General features: G+C 62.1%; 1 protein-coding gene across 3 annotated transcripts; it reads right to left on the bottom strand.

The window, feature by feature from the left end:
• Positions 1 to 5,847: 5,847 nt before the first annotated feature.
• On the bottom strand, positions 5,848 to 16,396 carry UNC93B1 (unc-93 homolog B1, TLR signaling regulator). 3 transcript variants are annotated; one of them, XM_074998139.1, is made up of 12 exons: positions 16,359 to 16,396; positions 14,893 to 15,023; positions 14,548 to 14,689; positions 12,528 to 12,681; positions 11,720 to 11,881; positions 11,473 to 11,602; positions 10,930 to 11,023; positions 10,637 to 10,761; positions 9,294 to 9,476; positions 8,587 to 8,860; positions 7,536 to 7,654; positions 5,848 to 7,085 (listed from the first exon to the last, which is right to left on the bottom strand). In XM_074998139.1, exons 1-12 carry the CDS (start codon positions 16,366 to 16,368, stop codon positions 6,786 to 6,788), a joined length of 1,824 nt encoding a protein of 607 aa, XP_074854240.1. In that variant the 5' UTR covers positions 16,369 to 16,396; the 3' UTR covers positions 5,848 to 6,785. The 3 variants fall into 3 exon arrangements, with proteins under 3 accessions (XP_074854240.1, XP_074854239.1, XP_074854238.1); XM_074998138.1 differs by lacking the exons at positions 14,893 to 15,023; positions 16,359 to 16,396 and having other exon boundaries at positions 12,528 to 13,507; positions 14,510 to 14,688; XM_074998137.1 differs by lacking the exons at positions 14,893 to 15,023; positions 16,359 to 16,396 and having other exon boundaries at positions 12,528 to 13,507; positions 14,548 to 14,685.
• Positions 16,397 to 20,964: the final 4,568 nt, after the last annotated feature.

The following is a 20,964-nucleotide window of genomic DNA, read 5'->3' as shown; positions in this document are numbered from 1 at the left end:
GACCCACCAGCTTCCCCAGGGAAGGCCCTAGCAAAGGCCTCTCCCCCATTAAGACACTAGGACCCCACAGTGCCCACCCTGGGGTGGCTGTGCCTAATGCCCACTCACTAGACCTGAACTAGGGGGTCCCTGCCCAAGGGCTCCCCTAGTTTGAAGCCATCTTAATCATAGAATCCCAGGGCTGGAAGGGACCTCAGGAGGTCATCTAGTCCAGCCACTGCCCAAAGCAGGGTCAACCCCAACTAAACCATCCCAGCCAGGGCTTTGTCAAGCTGGGACTTAAAAACCTTGAGGGATCCACCAACTCTCTTGGCAACGCATTCCAGTGCTTCACCACCTGCCTGGGGAAGTAGTTTTTCCTAATATCCAACCTACACCTCTCCCTCTGTAACTTCAGACCATTGCTCCTTGTTCTGCCATCTGACACCAATGAGAACATTTTCTCACCCTCCTCTTTAGAGCCTCCTGCAGGAAGTTGAAGGCTGCTATTAAATCACCCCTCAGTCTTCTCTTCTGTAAACTAAACAAGCCCAAATCCCTCAGCTTCTCCTCAGAGGTCTTGTGCTCCAGCCCCTTAATAATTTTCGTTGCCCTCTGCTGAACCTGCTCCAGCACATCCACATCCTTTTTATACTGGGGGGCCCAAAACGGAACACACTATTCCAGATGTGGCCTCACCAGTGTCGAATAGAGGGGAACAACCACTTCTCCAGATCTGCTCGCAGTGCTCCTCTTAATGCACCCTAGTATGCTGTTAGCCTTCTTGGCTACAAGGGCACACTGTTGACTCATACCCAGCCCTTCATCCATCATAACCCACAGGTCCCTTTCCATTGTACTGCTGCTGAGCCAGTTGGTCCCGAGCCTGTACCAATGCATGAGATTTTTCCGTCTTAGGAGCAGGACTCTACGCATCTCCTTGTTGAACCGCATCAGATTTCTTTTGGCCTAATCCTCCAATTTATCCAGGTCACTCTGGATTCTCTCTCTACCTTCCAACGTATCTGCCTCTCCCCCTAGTTTTGTGTCAGCCGGTGGGGGAGGAGGAGGAGAGAATGCCTGTGCTACAGGCCACACCTCAGTGAGTGTCAATGCTAAGGGTCTGGGGAGAAACTCACATGCAAGCAGTGCTATGGAGAACTGTTAAAGATTGGTGGTTATGCAGGTGCGGTGCTGTAGACAAGAGGGGCATAGAGTGAGTGGGGGAGAGGGACTCCTAGCTGCTGGACAGCTGGGCAGGCAGGGTTCTGTCGGAGTCATGAAGGAGGCAGGCATGAGGGATTTGGAGGAGAAGAAGTTAGTGGCTGATGCATTAGTTCCCATGTGTCGGGGCAGCAACGTGGGCAAAAGCACAGAGTTACAACGGGGAGAAGCTGTTGGCAGGCAGGAAAGGGTGAGAATGTGGTGGATGTCCGTGTCCTACGTTACTAGAGGGCCTAAGTTGCAGGAGAGCGCTACACTGAGAGGGGCCTTATGGGTGAAGACAAGGGCCCAAGACAGTTAACATCCCCTGATTTCCATCGAGGGTTGCCAATCACTGTGTACCGACCGACACTAATCAGCAGACTGGGCAGTATGCATGCAAGGGAAAGTCCTGACTGTCTCACACTGTCCAGTATTTCAAATGCACACTGGTACATGGGAACTTGTTAGAAACAGATACCACATTATGCCTGATGTCCATCGTAAGGGGACTACGGACGCCTCCCAAACCAAGCACAACCCTGGATGACACAAATCCAGATTTGTTTTTGCTTATGTGGGGGGCAGCATCTTAAGCATTTACAGCTACAACCCCAGGGCCTGATGTCTAAATATCGTTGACGATCTGGGCCCACAAGGTCACCTCTGATGCGGTGGAAGGGGAGCCTGCAGGGGGATGTAGGGGCTGACTCTCAGAGCCTCAAGCCGGAAAGATGAGCCTAGCAGTGCCCAAAGCCAGAAAGGAGGAGGCTTGAATAGTGCAGATACGAGATGAGGTTTTCGGCTGCGTCGCAGGAGGAACAGGCTGGACAGCCACGAGAATAACATGAGAAGGAAATTCTCCCGAAGCTGTCAGTAACCAGGGAGGACACCGAACAGTAATTATTAAAGTTAAGTTTAGATCAGCTGGATTGATCACGTTCCCAGCTAATTAGACCAATAACTGTTGGCCATGTGCTTACAGTTCACTTGCTTGGGAACGTAGCACACATGGCCAACAGTTGTTGGTCTAATTAGCTGGGAAAGCGATCAATCCAACTCATCTACATATGCTCCTTTCTGCCAACTGATGTGGTGAAGATATGGTATTATCCTTGACTATGGTGCAGTCGGCCTGGGTTCAAATCGTGCTATAGATATCTGTTTACACATGTCTGAGGAGTTCCAATAAGAACAAAACAGCTAATGTGGTTTCGTCAGAACCTTATTCTAATAAAGTTACATTTGATCATTGGTACCCAAGAGTATTAAAAGAGTTGGCCAAGGAGACCTCTGCGCTATCAATGTTGCTAGGGTTATTACTGTGGTGCCTAATAGCCCTAGTCACGGACCTGGGGCCTGCCTTTCTAGGTGCTGTGTAGAAACAGAACAAAAAAGACAGTCCCTGCCTCAAAAAGCTTGAAACTGTGGGGAAGGGTTAATAAATAAAAAGCTAGAGTCATATCAAATGCTTAAACAGGATAAACCAGAGATCCCAGTAGACCAGTCTCCCGGCATCACTGCCTGGCAAATTTTAGAAAAGCCTCTATAGGTCATAATCAAGACCAGTTAAGAGCTGGTAGCATTAGTATGGTCAGCCCAGAGGTTGCATGGAAAATGGGATTTTAATGAGATCATAAAATGGGTCGATAATAGTGTTGAGCCCAGTTACGCCGAGAGACCAGGTGAGAAAGGTAATATCGTTTATTGGACCAACTGCTATCGGTGAAAGAAACAAGATTGCAGCTTCTGCAGAGCTCTCAAGTAACAATAACAGCTGCAAGGAGCGCAGTCCGTTTTCTTTAACAAAGAGCCGGTCAAAGGGGTGACTTGACTGTGGTCAGTAAGTACAGACACGGGGGATGAATACTTAATAATGGGCCTTTCCATCCAGCAGAGAAAGATCGCACAGGATCCAAAGGCTAAAAGGTGAAGCTTGGCCAATTCAGACTGGAAATTTAACCAGGGTCATTGTGGATTTTTCATCGTTGACCAAATGCTAAAGCCAGTGGGTGTTTTTCTACACGCTGCACTCTAAGAAGTATTTGGGAACAGGTCTCTGGCCGATGTTAGGAAGTACAAGCGCTCAGGTTAAAGGGACCACCGCCCTCTGCCAATAGTCTTACCCCCTACACCCTGGACATTGCCCCACACACACCCGGCACAAGCAGGATGAGAAGATTTGCTGGGCTTGGTGTCCTCTAGGGTGGTACCTTTTTATTTTTCTTTTTTTTTTCTTTTCTTTTGTGACCCACTGAAAGGAAGATACTCCTCCCCATGTCCCAAAACAATAGCATAAAATCCCACCACAAGGAATCCCTGCTAACTTTAACACTTTCCTTCCCACGCGATGGGCAGGCTTGGGACAGCTTAGAGACTAACACATTTATTAGGTCAGGAGCTTTGGTGGGTAAAACCCAAGTGCATTGCCCTAGCCAGGGGGGGGGCAGCAGCATGCAGAGGTAAGCAACCCCCCCAGCATTGTCCAACCCCCCCCGACTCCTACCCTGTTCCTGTACCTCCTCCTGCCTAGACCCCCACAATCTGCTCCTGAACCCCACTCCTTCTCAGATCCGCACCCTCCCATCCAGCCTTCACACCTGGTCCCCAGCAGCCCCCTCCTGCACACTGAACCCCCTTTTTTGGCCCCACCCAGGCAGCTGGAAGAGGTAATCTGGCCTGGGGGGGGGGGGTCAGACCCAGGGTGGCGGGGGAGGCATGAGTGAAGGAAGTGCTAACCCCCTGCCTTGGGAGCTGCTGTGGTGGGGTCTGGGTCCGAATGGCCTGGAAATACAGCCGCCAGCCCTGCCACTCCAGAGCTCCGCTGAGGGTTGGTGAGGCTGCCCCAGACCAGCACTGTGCAGGGCATTGACACGTGCAGGGCTGGGCTCCTTCTGGCCAGCGCCACATCCAGAGGCTCTTGGGTTTTCCTGGATCACCGGCCCAGCCAGAGGCCACGGGTGAGGAGGACGAACCCAGCCAGGCTGCTGGTGAGCTGAGCGCTCTGTCCATGGGCTTGGGCCACAATCAAGGGGCTGGAGCACAAGACCTACGAGGAGAGGCTGAGGGATTTGGGCTTGTTTAGTTAACAGAATTGCTTGTGCCGCCTCGTTAGCCAGTGCTGTGAACAGATGTGCTCTGGGGGGCGCCGGTCTGGTGCCTCTGAGTGCAGGACCCAAGTTTCAGGCTGTAAGTGGCCCTGCTTTTAAGCAGTTCACTTCCCATGAGATCCCCCCAGAACCCTCTTCTTACAAGGGGAGCAGAGAGTTGGGGCATCAGACGCTCCCCGAGGGTAGGAGCAGGGCCTCAAGATTTGGCCACTTCCTGGGAGGAATAAGCCGGGGACAGGTTGTTCATTCCCCTTGTGGATGTCCTGGTAGCTGTGCCCCAGGCAGGGTGAGGCTGCGGAGAGCCCTGCCTAGCTGCTGGCAGAGTTTGCACCCCCACCATAGAAGGCCCAGCAGGCAAGCCTGGTCCTGCTCCATGGCCGACCGGCTGTGTCTGGGGGTGGAACTCCAGCCAGGGCTCCCCCGGGGGGTGAGGGCACCCGGGAGGGACAAGCATGCAGGCAGGCTGCTGTGTGGCTTCCCTCCCCACCAGAGGTGGGAAAAGTGCCCCCAAAGGTAGCTTGAGTACAAGCACAGGTGCCGTGGGGAGAATGTAATTCAGGCAGCGAGGCCGGCTGGAAAACTACTTAAGAAGAAGTACGGCAGCCTCATCTCCCAGGCGCGCTCAAGTATCCAGAATCGAAGAGCGGCCGCCCCCTGGAAACCCCGGGCTCCTTTCGGATGCTTGAGTCCAATTAAGATGCGATACTTTTGTACTTTCACTCACACCTGAACTTTTACTCAATTACCACCCCCCCCCCCCAGCAGCTGAGCTTGTACCCAGGTAACTTTTTGGGTACTTTTCCCACCTCTTCTCCTTGCCCAGTGCCTGGCCCCCTCCTTCAGTACTGCTCTCTGCTGTTCTGCTCCCTCCAGCACTTCAGCCAAGCCACCTCCTCTGCCCCATCCCTGCCTGCCCCGGCCCTGCTCAGCTCACTCTGCATAGCCACAGGGCCTGCCAGCTCAGACATGCCCAGGGGGAGGAGCTGGAAAGCAGCTGGCCTGGGCCATCAGGGGGTCAGCTCCAAGCAGGCAGGGTGCACCATGGTCCAGGCTGCAGGGCAGGGTGAAGAACCAGGCCACAGGTTTGCTGTAATTAGACTGGCCGGCAGGGCAGGGTGTGCTGGCAGCTGTTCTGGGTGTCCCCCTGGCTGGCTGGAGCAGGGCCCATTCTGCACCAGCCCCCGGGCTTGCAACTGCTCCGTAGAGCCAGTGCCAGCGAATGCCGCAGCGCCGGCCGTGGGGCCCACTCCCTCATCCCTCTGCCGAGCGAGCACACGGCCCGCTCGCTCCATGCCAAGCCAGGTCCGTGCGCCCCGGCTGCACGCCGAGAGCCTGGCCCCGCCCTGCCCCAGCGGTCTGGGTTCAGACGGCTTTATCCTCCTCTGAGGGGAGAGCAGAGCCGAGTTCCCCTCCTGCCGGGTTCGGCCCGGGAGCCAACCTGGCGAGGCAGCTCCGAGGGCTGGGCCAGGGTGCCGATGTGTGTGGGCATCAGGCCGGTGCAGGGCCTGCCCTCCCAGGCCCCACGACTGCAGCCCCCACGGCTCTGACACACACAGCGCTGGCAGGATCTTTATTGGGACAGGGCCTTGACAAAGCACAGCAGAACACTAAGGACGGCGGGGTGGGGGGGGCATGATCTAGACAGGGCCTGGCTCTGGCCCCCGGCCTCAGCTTGCAGGCCCAGCCTGCTTGGCTTCTTGCTGCGGGTGGGGAGGGAGGGATGGACGGCAGGAAGGGTAGCTCCTGGCCAGCAGGGCAGGGCTCTGCAGCACCCGTACCAGGCTGGCCCGGCCTCAGGGGCTGCCCCTGCTCACACGCGGGCCAGGCTGCAGGACATGCCTGAGGGGAGCAGAGACTGCCCTGAGGGCTTGTGCTGCCTGTCTCTTGCTTGCCCGGCAGGGCTGGGGCCTGGCCTGGCCCGGCCCGGCCCCTGGCTGCGCTGGGAAAAGCGACAGCTGCCCTTTACAGATGGGACCATCCCCACTGCCCACGCATGACAGCCACCCAGCAGTGCTGGCCACGCCATGCTTGGCAGAGGGCAGCTGCCAGCCCCAGCATGGAACTACAGCACTACCCCTGTGCTCCAACCTCTCCCCCCACTGCTGCCCAGGGCCCCAGACGGACAGCACCCTGCACACGCGGGAGCAGACACAAGCCTGTCCCTAAGCCAGGGGACCAGGCCTGGCTCCTGAGAACCTCCAGGCGACCCCAACCAGTGCAGGGGGCTTTCTGGGTGGCAGCCCGATTGCAAACCTGCCTGTTGGGGGGACGGGGAGTCCTGGCAGGACAGGCCGCCAGTGGCATCGGGAGGGGGCACTAGAGTGGCTGGGAGTGTGGGGTACACTCTGCCTCCGATCCCCTCCCCCACGTCCGCAGGAGGGCAGGGGATGCTGCCCAGCCTGGCAGGCCCAGGGCGGTGGCGCCCATCCAGCGAGCGAGCCGGGTGCGGAAACAGCAGCGCGTTGGTGGAGGCTGCGGGCGTGGGGAGGGGGCCTAGTTCGCGTTCTCCTCCTCCTCCCCCGGCTTCAAGTCATCAGTGCCCTTGCGCAGACGCCGCTGCCGGGCAGCCCCCTCCGGCTGCCCCTGGGGGCCCTCGCTGTCCTGCTCCGACTCCCCCTCCGAGCCCGTCTCGTCCGAGTTCTCGGCCTCCAGGTAGCGGTAGCCCCGCACCTTGTGCCGCGGCTTAGGGATCTTGGGCAGCCGGAAGAGCACGTGCCGGGCCAGCTTGTGCTCCATCCACAGGTAAGAGAGCACCGCAGCCAGCAGCGTCAGCAGCATGATGGACAGCTTGGCCTGCGGGGACGGAGGCAGCACCATGAGCAGGGGCAGGCCTGGAATCTCCCCCCCAACAGCTGGGCCTAGGGGAGGGAACCGGCTGGGGTCTCCCTTCCCCCAAGCACCAGAGGGCAAGTTACAGGAAGGGGGCTGCTGATCCCGCTTGGGGCCGGGAGCTGGACTCGCCGACCCCCCACGGTCTCTTCCAGCCCTAGGATTCTGATTCTACTGCGCCTGTGCGGACCCAAACTGGGACCAGGCCTGTAAGGAACTCGTAAGATCCAGGAGCCAAGGAAAGACTCAGCCCAACTTCCCGACCCTCCAGGTCCCAGCAGCGGCACTGGGGAGTGAGGTGATTGCTCCACAGCTGGGGAAAATAGCTCCCATCCCACCCCCTCTGCCCGCAGGCCTGTGCCTCCCACGCACCCTGCCCCACCTGAGAGCAGGCTGGGAACAGCCCTCCCTCACCTTCATGGGCAGGCCCGACCACAGGTACACCACAAAGATGGCGAGCGCCTGCCACCAGTGGTAGATGGTGAAGACGAAGTCCTGGCGCTCCTTGTCCTGGTACAGCATCCCCAGGAGGGCTGCAGCGGGGCAGAGGGAGAGAGACAGGGGCATGAGGACAGGGCACTGTCACGTAACATGCCAACCAAAGGCCCCAGAGAGGAAGAGTGGAAACTTCCGTTCCCGTGGTACCACCCAGTTCCCATCCCTGTGTTACAGCCTGGGACCCCGTAAACCTAAACACGAGATCGTCCTCTCATCTCCTGCCACCTGCGTTTAGAGGCGGGACCCGAGAGAGGCCAGGAACCAGGGCAGCTTTGGCTTCAGCTCCACGAGAACGTTAGAAGTGGCGTTGAGCCAGTATGTGCATAGCTAGGAAACGGCTAAGGGGTAAAATCAGCGAGGTCCCGTCCCAGCTGAGTTTGAGCTGTGACCCTCCACCTCTGGGGTGCCTTGGATTTTTCCCCAGCAGGAGCATCCTGCGCCAGGGCCCTGGCGTGAGGCACGTTGGGACCAGAACTCCCCCAGCAGAAGGGACGTAAGCACGCCAAAGGGCCTCTTGTCCGGACTGCTACGTTCCTGTTGCATGTGGCTTGTTAATGGGTAGCTTGTGAACGATGAGCAGTAACTGGGAGCAGATAAAGTACAAGGATCCCTAACCGGCTCTGTTTTGCAGCGATCCCATAAATCCTGTCCAGCCTCGGCCTTGTGAAGCGACAGGCACAGCTGCTGTGGGGCCTCCCCACTGCATAGACAGGCCCAAAACCCTGTTGCAGAGCCACTGGGTTCCACTCAGGCCTCCTGCCCCAGGACGGCCAGCTGGGCTGCCACTGGGATTAGGCTCCATCCCCAGCATCTCCCAGGCCGGGCGACTCCCGCCCCAGCTCTCGCTGCCCCATTCCCATGGGTTGTGGGGGGCACCACCTTGCAGGTACTGGGAGCAATAGGCAGGGCCTGGCTGGCACAGAGCCCAGGGCTGCACCCCACCTCCCTGCCCCCCACAAAAACTCACTGCTGAGACTGGTCTTGTTCAGGGCACTGCCAAGCCCCCAGAGGGCGGCCACCAGGTAGAGCAGGGGGGCCTGGGCCAGGCCATGGGGCTGGGGCGCCCAGCAGAACAGGGCAATCAGCAGGACGGTGTGGACCGCAGCCCCAGCCAGCAGCGGGGCCTGGCGGGGCAGACGCAGCATGGAGAGCGCCAGGCTGGAGAAGGCGGCGGCTGACAAGCCGTAAGCCGTGAGGATGTAGGCCAGCTTCTCCAGGCCGATGGCGCAGACGCCGTAGTTCTGGGGGAAGGCAGGGGCTGGTCAGTGCAGCTGGGCCCCCGCCCAAGAGCAGCTCCCCTCCCCGCCCTCCCGACTCCCTCAGCCCGCCCCCCCCCCGAACACTGCTCCCCCAGCAGAGCACAGCCCCCGACTGCCTCTCAGCCAGCCCATTCCTGCTGCACAGCCCCACCCACGCCCAGCCCCCTCAAATTCCCCCCAGCCCCCCCCGGCACAGCACCACCCCCTCACCCATGCCCAGCCCCCTGCCAGAACACCGTACCCCCACCCACACCCACACCAAGCCCCCCAGAGTTCCCCCCCAGCACAGTGCCACCCCCCACCCAGACCCAGACCCCCAGAGTTCCCCCCAAACACCACCCCCACACCCAGCCCCCCCGCCAGAGCCCCCCCAGTCCCAGCCCCCCCACAGGTGCTCCCCGCCGTGGGTCCGTACCAGGGAGAAGCCGGTGCAGAGGAAGAGCACCTCAAAGCCGCTGTAGATGAAGAAGGGGAAGAGGTGGCGCAGGCGATAGTCCCGCATGTGCTTGAAGGGCAGCTGGAAGATGTTGCCCCAGCCGATGCTGCGCAGGTCGATCTCCTCCGTGGGGCGATAGGCCGAGCCGCACAGGAGCAGCACCTGAGGGGGCCGGGGGGGAGCATGGGAGACCTTCCGCAGGCCCAGCCGGCCGGGGCGTGGGAGACCAGCACCTGTCCCCAGCTCCCACCACGCCCCACTGCACCCACCCGAGTAGTGCTGCAGAGGGAACACCGAGGGGTGGCCCCCCCCGGGCCCCTCAGTCCCGTCTCCTGGCCCATAGTAGGAGCAGGGGCAGCAAAGCTGCATGCCCCACCCTGGTCCACACCCTGAACCTGGAGATCCATGCCCGAGCCCTTGGTGCATACCAGGAGCGTGGAGAGGATGCCCCCGCCACAGTCCATACCAGCAGCGCAGAGAGGACAGCCCCGCCCCCTGCCCGCCACTGGTCCAGATGGCCCCGCCCACCCAGCCCACACCAACAGCGCAGAGAGGACAGCCCCGCCCCCCCCACCAGTCCAGATGGCCCCGCCCACCCAGCCCACACCAACAGCGCAGAGAGGACAGCCCCGCCCCCCCACCAGTCCAGGTGGCCCCGCCCACCCAGCCCACACCAACAGCGCAGAGAGGACAGCCCCACCCCCCCAACTGGTCCAGATGGCCCCGCCCCCCCAGCCCACACCACCAGCGCAGAGAGGACAGCCCCGCCCCCCCCACCGGTCCAGATGGCCCCGCCCCCCAGCCCACACCACCAGCGCAGAGAGGACAGCCCCGCCCCCCCCACCAGTCCAGATGGCCCCGCCCACCCAGCCCACACCAACAGCGCAGAGAGGACAGCCCCGCCCCCACACCGTTCCAGATGGCCCCGCCCACCCAGCCCACACCAACAGCGCAGAGAGGACAGCCCCGCCCCCCCACCGGTCCAGATGGCCCCGCCCCCCCAGTCCACACCAGCAGCGCGGAGAGGACAGCCCCGCCCCCCCCACCGGTCCAGATGGCCCCGCCCCCCCAGCCCACACCAGCAGCACGGAGAGGACAGCCCCGCCCCCCCACTGGTCCAGATGGCCCCGCCCCCCCAGCCCACACCAACAGCGCAGAGAGGACAGCCCCGACCCCCACTGGTCCAGATGGCCCCGCCCCCCCCAGCCCACACCACCAGCGCAGAGAGAACAGCCCTGCCCCCCCACCAGTCCAGATGGCCCCGCCCCCCCAGCCCACACCAACAGCGCAGAGAGGACAGCCCCGCCCTCCCCGGTCCATACCATGAGCATGGAGAGGAACGCGGCCCCCATGAGCACGCTCTCGACCACGATGAGGTTCATGCTGCGTGGCAGGCTGTGGAGCACGGTGGTGTTGAAGCCGGGGAGCAGCCCTTTGCTCAGCGTGCCTGAGGAGCGAAGGCCGCGTCACAGCCCAGCCGGCCCGCAGGAGGCGCCGGGGAGCGGCTCAGCTGGGGCCGGGCAGTGCCAGCTGACCGGGGAGGCAGCCAGGCCCCGGCTGGGCACGGCTGCCCCCTCGGCCAGCAGGAGGCGCTCGCCGCAGGCAGGCCACTCACCGCAGGTCTTCACGCTGCTGAGGGTGTGGTTGAGGTCGTACAGGTAGGAGTTGAGGAAGAAGAACATGGGCATCTGGGCGCAGACGAAGCTCAGCTGCAACACAGCCAGGGGAGCGGGTGAGGCCGGGCCGGCGCCTGGGTGTGGGGCGCTGGGGGTGGGGGGGCTCCGACCGCTGCTCAGCCTGCAGCTCTGCGCCAGGAGAGGGGGCCTGGCACTGCCCAGCCGCCCAGGGCCAGCACAGCCAGCGGCACCCACCGCCTGGGCTTGGCGCGGCCTCGGCTCAGGTGGCTCAGCAAGGGAGAGCTGAGCCAGAGAGCCCCCTCGCGGCCCGGCCCGGCCCCTGTCCTCCCAGTGCCCCTCTACTCAGCCCCTGTCCTCCTAATGCTCCTCCTGTGCCCGGGCCCCAGGACCCAGCCCAGCCCCCGTCCTTACCTTCCCAGTCCACCTCCCCACCCCCACTCCCTCGCCTGTCCACACCCAGCCCAGCTCCTGGCCCCCTCCCCCATGCCCACCCCTGCCCAGCCCCTGCCCGGCCCCCTCACGTGGAAGCAGCTGTAGAAGAGGGTCTGGAAGACAACGACGTAGGCGTCGTAGGCTCCACGCGGGACCCGCTTCTGCTCCTGCACGTGCTCCTCCTTGTAGTTCACGTACGCGTAGTACTTCTGCGCCATCCTGCGGTGGGGGGCTGTGAGTGCACACCGGGCAGGGGGGCAGCCCCCGCCTGCCCCAGGCTCCCATCCCCCCCACCTAACCCCCCCCAGCAGGCAGGGCCGCGCCCTGGCAGCTCACCGGGTGATGTAGTTGCCCATGGAGGCCCAGAGGGGCACAATGGCCACGCCGATGGCCACGGCAGAGGGCACCAGCGTGTAGTAGCGCTCCCAGTAGTTGGTGGAGACGAAGAGGGCGTAGATCCCCACAGCCAGGAACATGGTCCACTTGGTGCCGAAGAACCTGCCCAGCCACCGGGGGGAGCCGGGTCAGCGGGAGGACCCACGTCCTGGCCAGCTCCCCAGGGAGACAGGTGGCACCGTCTGCCTCAGGGCACCGCCCTTGGGGCTGTTCACAACAGAGGGCGCTAGCTCAGGGGGCAGGGAATGGGGCACGGGGGCCCTTCCCCTCTAGGGGGCACCAGATCATGTCTGGCCCCAGGGCAGGACCCACCTCAGGGGACAAAGGGGGCAGGGGGGCCCTTCCCTTCTAGGGGGCACCAGCTCCTGTCCAGCCCCAGGGCAGGACCCACCTCAGGGGATGAAGGGGGCAGGGAATGGGGCACGGGGGCCCTTCCCTTCTAGGGGGCACCAGATCCTGTCTGGCCCCAGGGCAGGACCCACCTCAGGGGACGAAGGGGGCAGGGAATGGGGCACAGGGGCCCCTCCCCTCTAGGGGGCGCCAGCTCGGGGGACAAAGGGGGCAGGGACTGGGGCACGGGGGCCCTTCCCCTCTAGGGGATGCCAGCTCCACTCCGGCCCCAGCAGGACAAGGAGCAGGACCCAGGCCTTTCCCCTGCAGGGGCCGCCAGCTCCGGTCTGGCGCCCGGGTGGGGGCTGGCGTCTAGGACTCAGGGGGCTGCAGCTGGGCTGGCGGGCAGGGCAGGTACCGGATGAGGAGGGGTGTGTAGAGCAGCGCCACGATGGGGGTGACGTTGATGCCCATCAGCATCTTGCTGTCGATGTCCTGCAGCCCCATGTTGCTGTATTTCACCTCCCGGTACGTCTCGTCGTAGTGCAGGATCAGCTGCATCTGCAACAGGCCTGGGGAAGCCAGGCGCAGCCGGGTGAAAGCTGCCCCCTGCCAGGAGCCCTGCCCAGCGCATGGGGGAGCTGCACGCAGAGGGACAGGACGGGGAAAGGTACCAGGGCAGAGGGGTGGGGTGCTACCTGGGGCCTGGGATGCTTGGAATTGGCTGAGATCCGACTCACCTTCGTTGCTCCCCAGCCGCCCCCAAGGATGGAGGGGCGCTGTGGCAGGGCCCCCCCCCAACAGGTGTCTGCAAGGAGAGGGGAGGGGACATGTGGCAGCACCAGGGTGTGGGAGCATGAGCACCTGGTGGCCGGGCCTCACTTGCAAGGCAGAATGACCATACACTCCATCTTGGAACGCTATCATACAACGGCGGGAAGGTCTGAAGCCAGGCCAGGAGAAAGAAATCAGAAAGTTGACAAGTAGTTGGAGAGTCCCCAGAGAGAACATCCTGACAAGCAGATAGTAAGCCCCCAAAGAGAACAGCTGGGGCGAGTAGCTGGAAGCCCCCCAAAGAGAACATCTTGATTGTGCAACATCAGAGGGTCCCAGGGGAGGTTCAGAAACAGACCAAGGACAGAGGAAATCTTGTAACATGTTCTGACAGGCCGGGAGGATAGAAAGTCCAAATTAGGTAACAAACGCTTTAATTGGCCAGGTATCGAACCCCCAAGTAAGAAACAGTATAAAAGGTGATTTAGCAGGAAGAAGGGGGTGGGCTCCTGGACACGAGGCGGAGGCCAGCAACTTCCAGTCCAGACAGCAGACCCCGGCCTGATCACCCGGACGTCACCACCACGAAAGGTCCCAACCAAGCCGTATCTCTGACTTGAAGGGCTGCTGTAACGTAGTTGTTGGTGAGATGTGGGAGCATTGGATGTTATTGGTAAGTCACGTGTAATGATATACAGCTGTATGTAACCTAGTGTTCAGCCTATGCCACATAAATAACTATATAAACAAGTGTTAAGTAATTGTAGTTACGAATAAATGAATCAATCACTATCGGTAAATACCACTAGCTGGTCTAGCTGGGGCTGTATAGAGAATTATTGGGACTGAGAACAGCCACAGGGCATTGTGGTGTTCACAATCGGAGTGTTATTGTTCCTGGTACTCATAATACTGTGGAAACCCAGGTTTTAAGTAGATACACTGAATCACATATTGCTGCTGCACTATATAAGGCTGATATAAAGGTGGGGTGGTCGGTCCTGGGCCACCCGACTCCCCCCCGGCTGTATCACACCCCACACGCACCCACGGGACCCGGAGTAGGTTGGCACATCGTCACAGGGAACACCCAGCAGCAGGAGATGGGGGAAGGGGGCCCCCGAGCTGTGGTCTGTAGGTGGACAGGCGCCATGTCCCAGCGTCAGGCCCAGACAGGGGGCAAGGGGTGGGGCCGGGGGGGAAGCCCTGTTGAGTGGGGGAAATACACAGGTAGATGGTGTAGGTCAGGACCCCCGCCAGGGGGAGCAATGAATGGGGCTAGAAGAGGGGTGGGGCATTGGGCAGGGTAGATGGAGGGCAGTGGGGGGCAGTAGGTGGGTCATAGCCGGGTAGGTGCCTGAGGCCCATGGGTGGGGCTGGAGGGTGGCAGTGGGCAGGGCATAACCAGCGAGCTGCCTGGGGGCAGTGGGTGGGGGGTCGGTGGGGAGCAGTGGGTGGGGCCATATCAAGGCAGCCACCTGGGGGTCAGTGGGCAGGGGCAGTAGGGAGCAGTGGGTGGGGTCATACCCAGGGAGCTGCCTGGGAGGCAGTGGGCAGGGCCAGTGGGTGGGACCCTACCAAGGCAGCCACCTGGGGGGCAGTAGGGAGCAGTGGGCGGGGCCATACCCAGGCAGCTGTGTGGGGAGCAGTGGGCGGGGCCATACCCAGGTAGACGCCGTAGGTCAGCATGCCGCCCAGGCTGGCGGCCAGCACGTTTTTGACGACAGCCAGGCGCTTGCGGCGGAAGTATTTGCGCTCCTCCTCCTCCTCGTTATAGTCGGGGTGGGCGCCCACAAAGTCATCCAGCTGAGGAGAATCAGGGAGGTGGGTCCAGACCCCAGGTCCCTTTTCCAGGGTTCAGCCCCTAATCTGACCCTGCTGGCACTCAGCTCCCCACAGTGGGGCCAGCACGTCTCTATCCCACCCCCATCCCTGGCATCGCCCTGGGGCCCACAGCTGCCCAGACATAGCCTGCAGCCAGACCGGCTCTGCAGGGAAATGGGTCTCACCTGAGCCTCCCCCACATCCAGGCCAGGCCGGACACCAGCTCCCGCCAGGAACCCATCAGCTGTCCCCCCATTGCCCACAGCCTCCTGGTAGAAATCCAAGTCCTTCTCCATCGCTGCGTTGGCAATGCCACCTGCAGGGCCACAGACATGGGAGAGAAACGAGAAAGCCACCACCTGATGCAGCCCCTCCCACTGCCCTTCCTGCCAGCCCCACCCTGTAGCCCCCCCAGCCTCTCCCTCCTGCCAGCCCAAGGACCCCCACAGGCAGCCCAATCCCCATCACTATGGACAGCCCTTGGCCAGCCCAGCCCCACTCTGCTGGTGCTCCTTGGTCCCAATCTGCACCCCCGGTGTGGGAGCCGGGAGGAGTTCGGGGAGCCCCATGGGGTACAGCAAGAGACAAGAATGAGCAGTGTCTGTCCCAAGCAGAGACAGCACTTTCGGGGAGTATGTGGCGCAGGTGGCTGGGCCACATGGGATGTGGGGGGGAAGGGGGAGGATGCAGGGGCAGTGGGATGGGGCGCCAGGGCAAAAGGGGGTGCAGGGAGAGGAGGAACAGTGGGGGGGGATGCCAGGGCAGGAGGAGTGGGGGGGTGGCAAGGCAGGGGGGTACAGGACAGGGAGGGGAAGGGAAGGGCAGTGGGGCAATGATGCAGGGGGCAGTGGGGTCAGGGTGCCGGGACAGGAGGGGGTGCGGGGAGGGAAAGGAGCAGTGGGGTGGGGGTGCCAGGGCAAGAGAAGCGTTGGGGTGGGGGCGGTGAGGCAGGAGGGGGTGCAGTGGGGTGGGGGTGCCGGGGCAGGAGGAGTGCAGGGAGCAGGAAAGGGGCAGTGGGGCAGGGGTGCCGGGGCAGGAGGAGTGCAGGGAGCGGGAAAGGGGCAGTGGGGCGGGGGTGCCGGGGCAAGAGGAGTGCAGGGAGCGGGAAAGGGGCAGTGGGGTGGGGGTGCCGGGGCAGGAGGAGTGCAGGGAGCGGGAAAGGGGCAGTGGGGCAGGGGTGCCGGGGCAGGTGGAGCGCAGGGAGCGGGAAAGGGGCAGTGGGGCGGGGGTGCCGGGGCAGGTGGAGTGCAGGGAGCAGGAAAGGGGCAGTGGGGCAGGGGTGCCGGGGCAAGAGGAGTGCAGGGAGCGGGAAAGGGGCAGTGGGGTGGGGGTGCCGGGGCAGGTGGAGCGCAGGGAGCGGGAAAGGGGCAGTGGGGCGGGGGTGCCGGGGCAGGAGGAGTGCAGGGAGCAGGAAAGGGGCAGTGGGGCGGGGGTGCCGGGGCAGGTGGAGCGCAGGGAGGGGGAAGGGGTGGGGGTGCCGGGGCAGGAGGAGTGCAGGGAGCAGGAAAGGGGCAGTGGGGCGGGGGTGCCGGGGCAGGAGGAGTGCAGGGAGCGGGAAAGGGGCAGTGGGGCAGGGGTGCCGGGGCAGGTGGAGCGCAGGGAGCGGGAAAGGGGCAGTGGGGTGCGGGGACCGGGGATCCAGCGCCGGTACCTGGCTCCATGGCGCTGCAGGCTCCCGTCCGGGCTGGGGAGGGAGCGGGCAGCACTTCCCCTTTCGGACGCGAGGAAATGTGTACCTCGGGCGGGGGAAGCTCTTAAAGTGGCAGGACGCGCCCGACCGGCCTTCACGCTGTTGCCTCCATCAAGGCTGACCCCGGGGCGGAGATGCAGGGTCCAGTGTGCCCGGCGGGGCCTGACTGCAGAGGGACGTCCAGGCACAGCCCCGGCCCCGGAACACTGCGCTGAGACAGGGGCGCTTGCTGCGGGTGCGTGGACTCGGCTCTGGGGCTGCCTCTCCCTCGCCTTAACTCCGCCCACATCACCTTAACACTGCCCCGCAGGGGCAGCAGCGGACTCTACCCATCAAATACCCCATGGCCCTGAGTTGAGCACCCAGCAGGGCAGAGTTAAGGGGAGCATCATTGTCCCGGGCAGGAAGTGGCACCTGCACCAGCGCTGCTGGTTTCCAAGGGTGCTGGGGTCATTTTGGGGTCAGGGCAGGGAGCACATCAGCTCTGATCTCCTGGCAAGAAGATGGGGCAGACCCTTTCCCTGCCCTGGGCGCGCACAGGAAGCCCCCCACCCGCGCGCGCGCACCTTCGCTGGAGGGCTCCGTAGAAGCGGAGGGGACGGGTACAAGGGGCTGTCTGCAGTGGGGGGCAAAGCCTGGCTCAGATCTTGGCCTAGCTGTAGTGCAGCGGGATAGGAAGGGACCACAGGAACAGCCCCACATCTCCCCGGGGCCACATGGCAGGGAAAGTCCCGGCCATTGCCAGGCAGGACACGCTGACTCCAGGGCGGCTGTAGGGTCTGGGAGAAAAGCTGGGCAGGGGAAATCTGAGGGGGAAGGAGCAGGGGCAGCCTGCACCTGGGGACAGGGCAGCAGGGACTCCTGCTGCTCCCATACTGAGCCCCCTGCCCCCTGCAGCACCGCGCCCCCTAGCGCTGACCTGGGACACTACTGACCGCAGGGGAGAGCGCCCCCTACTGAGCACCCCCCGCCCCGTGCCCTGCAGCATACCGCCCCCTAGTGCTGACCCGGGGCACTGGGCCAGCACTGGCTGCAGCACAGCGCCCCCTAGCGCTGACCTGGGACACTACTGACTGCAGGGGAGAGCGCCCCCTACTGAGCACCCGCGGCCCCGTGCCCTGCAGCATACCGCCCCCTAGTGCTGACCCGGGGCACTGGGCCAGCACTGGCTGCAGCACAGCGCCCCCTAGCGGTGACCTAGGGCACTACTGACTGCAGGGGAGAGCGCCCCCTACTGAGCACCCCCCGCCCCGTTCCCTGCAGCATACCGCCCCCCAGCGCTGACCTGGGGCCCTGCACCAGTACTGGCTGCAGCACAGCGCCCCCTAGCGCTGACCTGGGGCAGTGGGCCAGCCCCCCACATGCTTTCATCCAGGTGGGCTGCAGTGCTGGTTTGCAGGCAGACCCAGGTGCTGGTGTCCAGCCAGTGCCCATCGCCAGGACCCTTACTCTAGCCCGGGAGGACAAGCAGACCCGGTGGCACAAGAACAAGGAGAGCAGCAAGCAGTGAGCCCGGCCAGCCCAGAGGGCCCCCAGGCAGTGGGCTTAGAAACCCCCAGCTGACAGAGTGCCCCCGGCGAGCCTCAGCCCCCTGGTAGCTGCCCCAAACCCAGTCTCCCATCGGCTCCTTCTGTGCATGACATGTTCACCCTCGGGCCTGCAGTGCCCTAGCCTGGGCACCTCCCCGGCCCCAGCACTGCCCTCCTCATGTGCTGAGTCCGCTGTTACTAGCTGCTCAGTATCTCCGCCCCCCCGACCTTTGTGGGCCATTTAAAGGGTCTATGGGTGCGGCCCTATGGCATGCGGGGGCGGGGGGGGGAGCAGCCCCAAAGGACTGTGGGAAATTCCTGCTCAGCTGCCTCTGCAGTAGCAGCAGGTACATTCAGTGGGGCCTGGCTCCTGTGCACCCCAGAGGTGCCCTGGGCAGTGCCGCTGCAGGTGGCGAGGGGGCAGCCCAGGGGCCAGCCATGCACAGCGAGCAGGAGCCGGGCAGCACGTGGCATCACCAGGTTTCACTTGCCCCAACTTCCCTTTCTGCTGTGAGTCGCGCCCTCAGCACATTTCCTTTCTGGGGCTGCGTGGGGTGGAACAGCCGCCGGCTGTCATTCTCAGTTCCCTCTCCAGGGCAGGCGCTGCCAGGGGCAGTACCTAACCGAATGCAGCCCGGGGCCACCTCTGCCACCTCCTGGCCCCGTGGGATTTTCTAAAAGCAGTTCACTCAGGTGAGAAAACCCTCCAGGGCAGCTGAGCCAAGCCCCACGCAGCTCCCCAGCCTGAGTGAGCCCAGGGGCAGCAGCAGCTCCCTTGCCTTGCCATCACGGGCACCCTGCGGCAGGGACCTCATGGTACCCGCTCTCTGGAAGGAGCTGCACCAGCTGCTGGCAGTAGTAGGTTGTTACCCCACAATCATTCCTAGAGCAGAGCTTGTAGAATAACATCCAGTCTCGACTCCACCGCAACCCAGGATAAATCATTCCAGTGGCGAATTACCTCCCTGCCAGGCTGCACTGGTCTAGCTTCAGCTTCCAGCCCATAGCTGGTGTGATGCTCTAGTCTGCGGGCCCCACGGACTCACTATTAACTCTTTGTTCCCCACCGCAGTACTCACCCTTCCCCTTCTCTTTGCCCTGCTAAATAGCTGGCTCTCCTGCAGTCTGCCACCCTCAGGCAGGTGTCCAAACCCTTCCTCATTCTCATGGCTCTCCTCTGGACCCTTGGCAAGGTGCCGACAGCTGTCTGGGATGAGGCGCTCCAGAACTGGCTCGGGGGTGCCAGACGGAGCATGCCAGGGCCTATTCTGGTGGCTGGGTGATGCCCGTTTTCCGCAGCCTGCTGCTGAGGAGCTATGGGGCATGTTCCCTTCTGCTCTGGCTGACCAGGGCTCCCCCGGCACACTGTGCTTGCCGAGCTGTCAGCACAGGGCTCCACTGTCATGCACGGGCCAGGTCACGGAGGAGATTTACCGGGGATGCCGAAAGCTGAGTGGCTCCAGCTCCCCAGCAGGACAGTGGCAGCCCCAGCAAGGAGTGGCCCAGCTGTCCCCTAGGGGCTGCACAATCCAAGGGGGGGCAGGGAACCTCCATGCAACACCAAATATTGTGCTCTGGGGGCCTGAAGCCAGCTACAGTCTGGGTAAGACAGAGCCCTCCCACCCTCCACCCTGGGGCTGGACCCTTCCTGGCCAGTGCAGGGATGGGCAGATGCAGAACAGCCATGTTCCCTGGAAGCCGCACTCCGTAGGCGGCTCCCCCGCCCAGCCAAAATCCACTGGAGTGTGATCCCTCTTGCTGGCACAACTGACACAGAAAGGCATCATCCGCCAGCCCCGGCAACACACAGGCGGTGGAACCGTGCATAAGCCAGGCTGGAATTTGCAGCAGATAACGCTGACCAGAGCTGCTTTGCACCAGCCGGCCCAGTGCAGAACTCCAGCCCTCAGCCTTTCGGTGGCAATTACCCCTCTCACCTGTGCGTGCGACCGCCCTTGGGAATGACAAACCCTGGGGCGGGGGAGGGAGGTTACTGACCACTGCTTCAAATGGTCAGAGGAAGAGACTTTCTCTCCTTGTTTTTAAATTAATCACAGAAGCCTAGAACTGGAAGGGACCTCAAGAGGTCATCAAGTCCAGTCCCCTGACCCAGCACTGTCTAGACCAGGGGTCAGCATGCTATCTGAGGGGGTGCCTCGAAATTTGACCTTTTGACCTCTATGTACAGTCCGAGTGCCGGTGGTACAGTAAACCCTTGAGATACAGGCAACCAAGTTGCACGTGTCTCAGGTTACTGCAACTGCGACCCCGGCAGGAGCGGTTTCCCGGTTCTCAGAGTCTAATCTGGCTCCTGACTCCCTTCCACTTGCAGAGCCCCGAAACTGAGCAGGACAGCCGCCTTGGTCAGTTTCCTGGCTCCAAGGAGTGGAGGCGAACCTGGAGCCAGGTGGTCGCCTGGTTCCCAGCTCCCTGCCACTCTGGGAACAGAGAAACTGCTCCTGTCAGGGGTGTCAGTCACGTTAACCCAAGACACGTGCAGCTTGGTTGGGGATATCTGGCTGCATATATCTGATTGCACTGCCCCTGGTTCTCGGCTCCCCTCTGCTGGCTGGAGCTAGGAAACTGCCCTGCTCAGATTACCTCTCCTGCAAGCCCCAGGGAGAAGGGAACCAGGCTGCTAACAAAAATAGCCATACCAGAACAGACTCAATATTTAAGGCACAGAGAACCAAAAATAGTAATCAAGGTTGACAAACCAGAAAAATATTATCAAGGTGAGCAAATCAGAGAGTAGAGGGGCAGGGGAGAGTCAAGAATTAGATTAAGCCAAGCATGCAAAAATAATTCTTGACTCCCCCCCCAGCTGTTCTGGTCTGGCTATGGTCTGAAGAAGTGGGTCTGTCCCACAAAAGCTCATCACCTCATAAATTATTTTGTCGGTCTTTAAAGTGCTACTTGACTGCGCTTTTGTTTTGATAGTATATAGACTAGCACAGCTCCCTCTCTGTTACTATTCCACCTGAATGTATCTAGTTCTTTTTTTGAACCCCGTTAAAAGTCCTGGTCTTCACAACCTC

This window comes from Carettochelys insculpta, chromosome 6 (genome assembly GCF_033958435.1).
Source record: "Carettochelys insculpta isolate YL-2023 chromosome 6, ASM3395843v1, whole genome shotgun sequence".
Lineage (NCBI taxonomy): Eukaryota > Metazoa > Chordata > Testudines > Carettochelyidae > Carettochelys > Carettochelys insculpta.
Note: the sequence above shows the minus strand (reverse complement) of the source record. Positions and strands in the feature narration are given on the sequence as shown.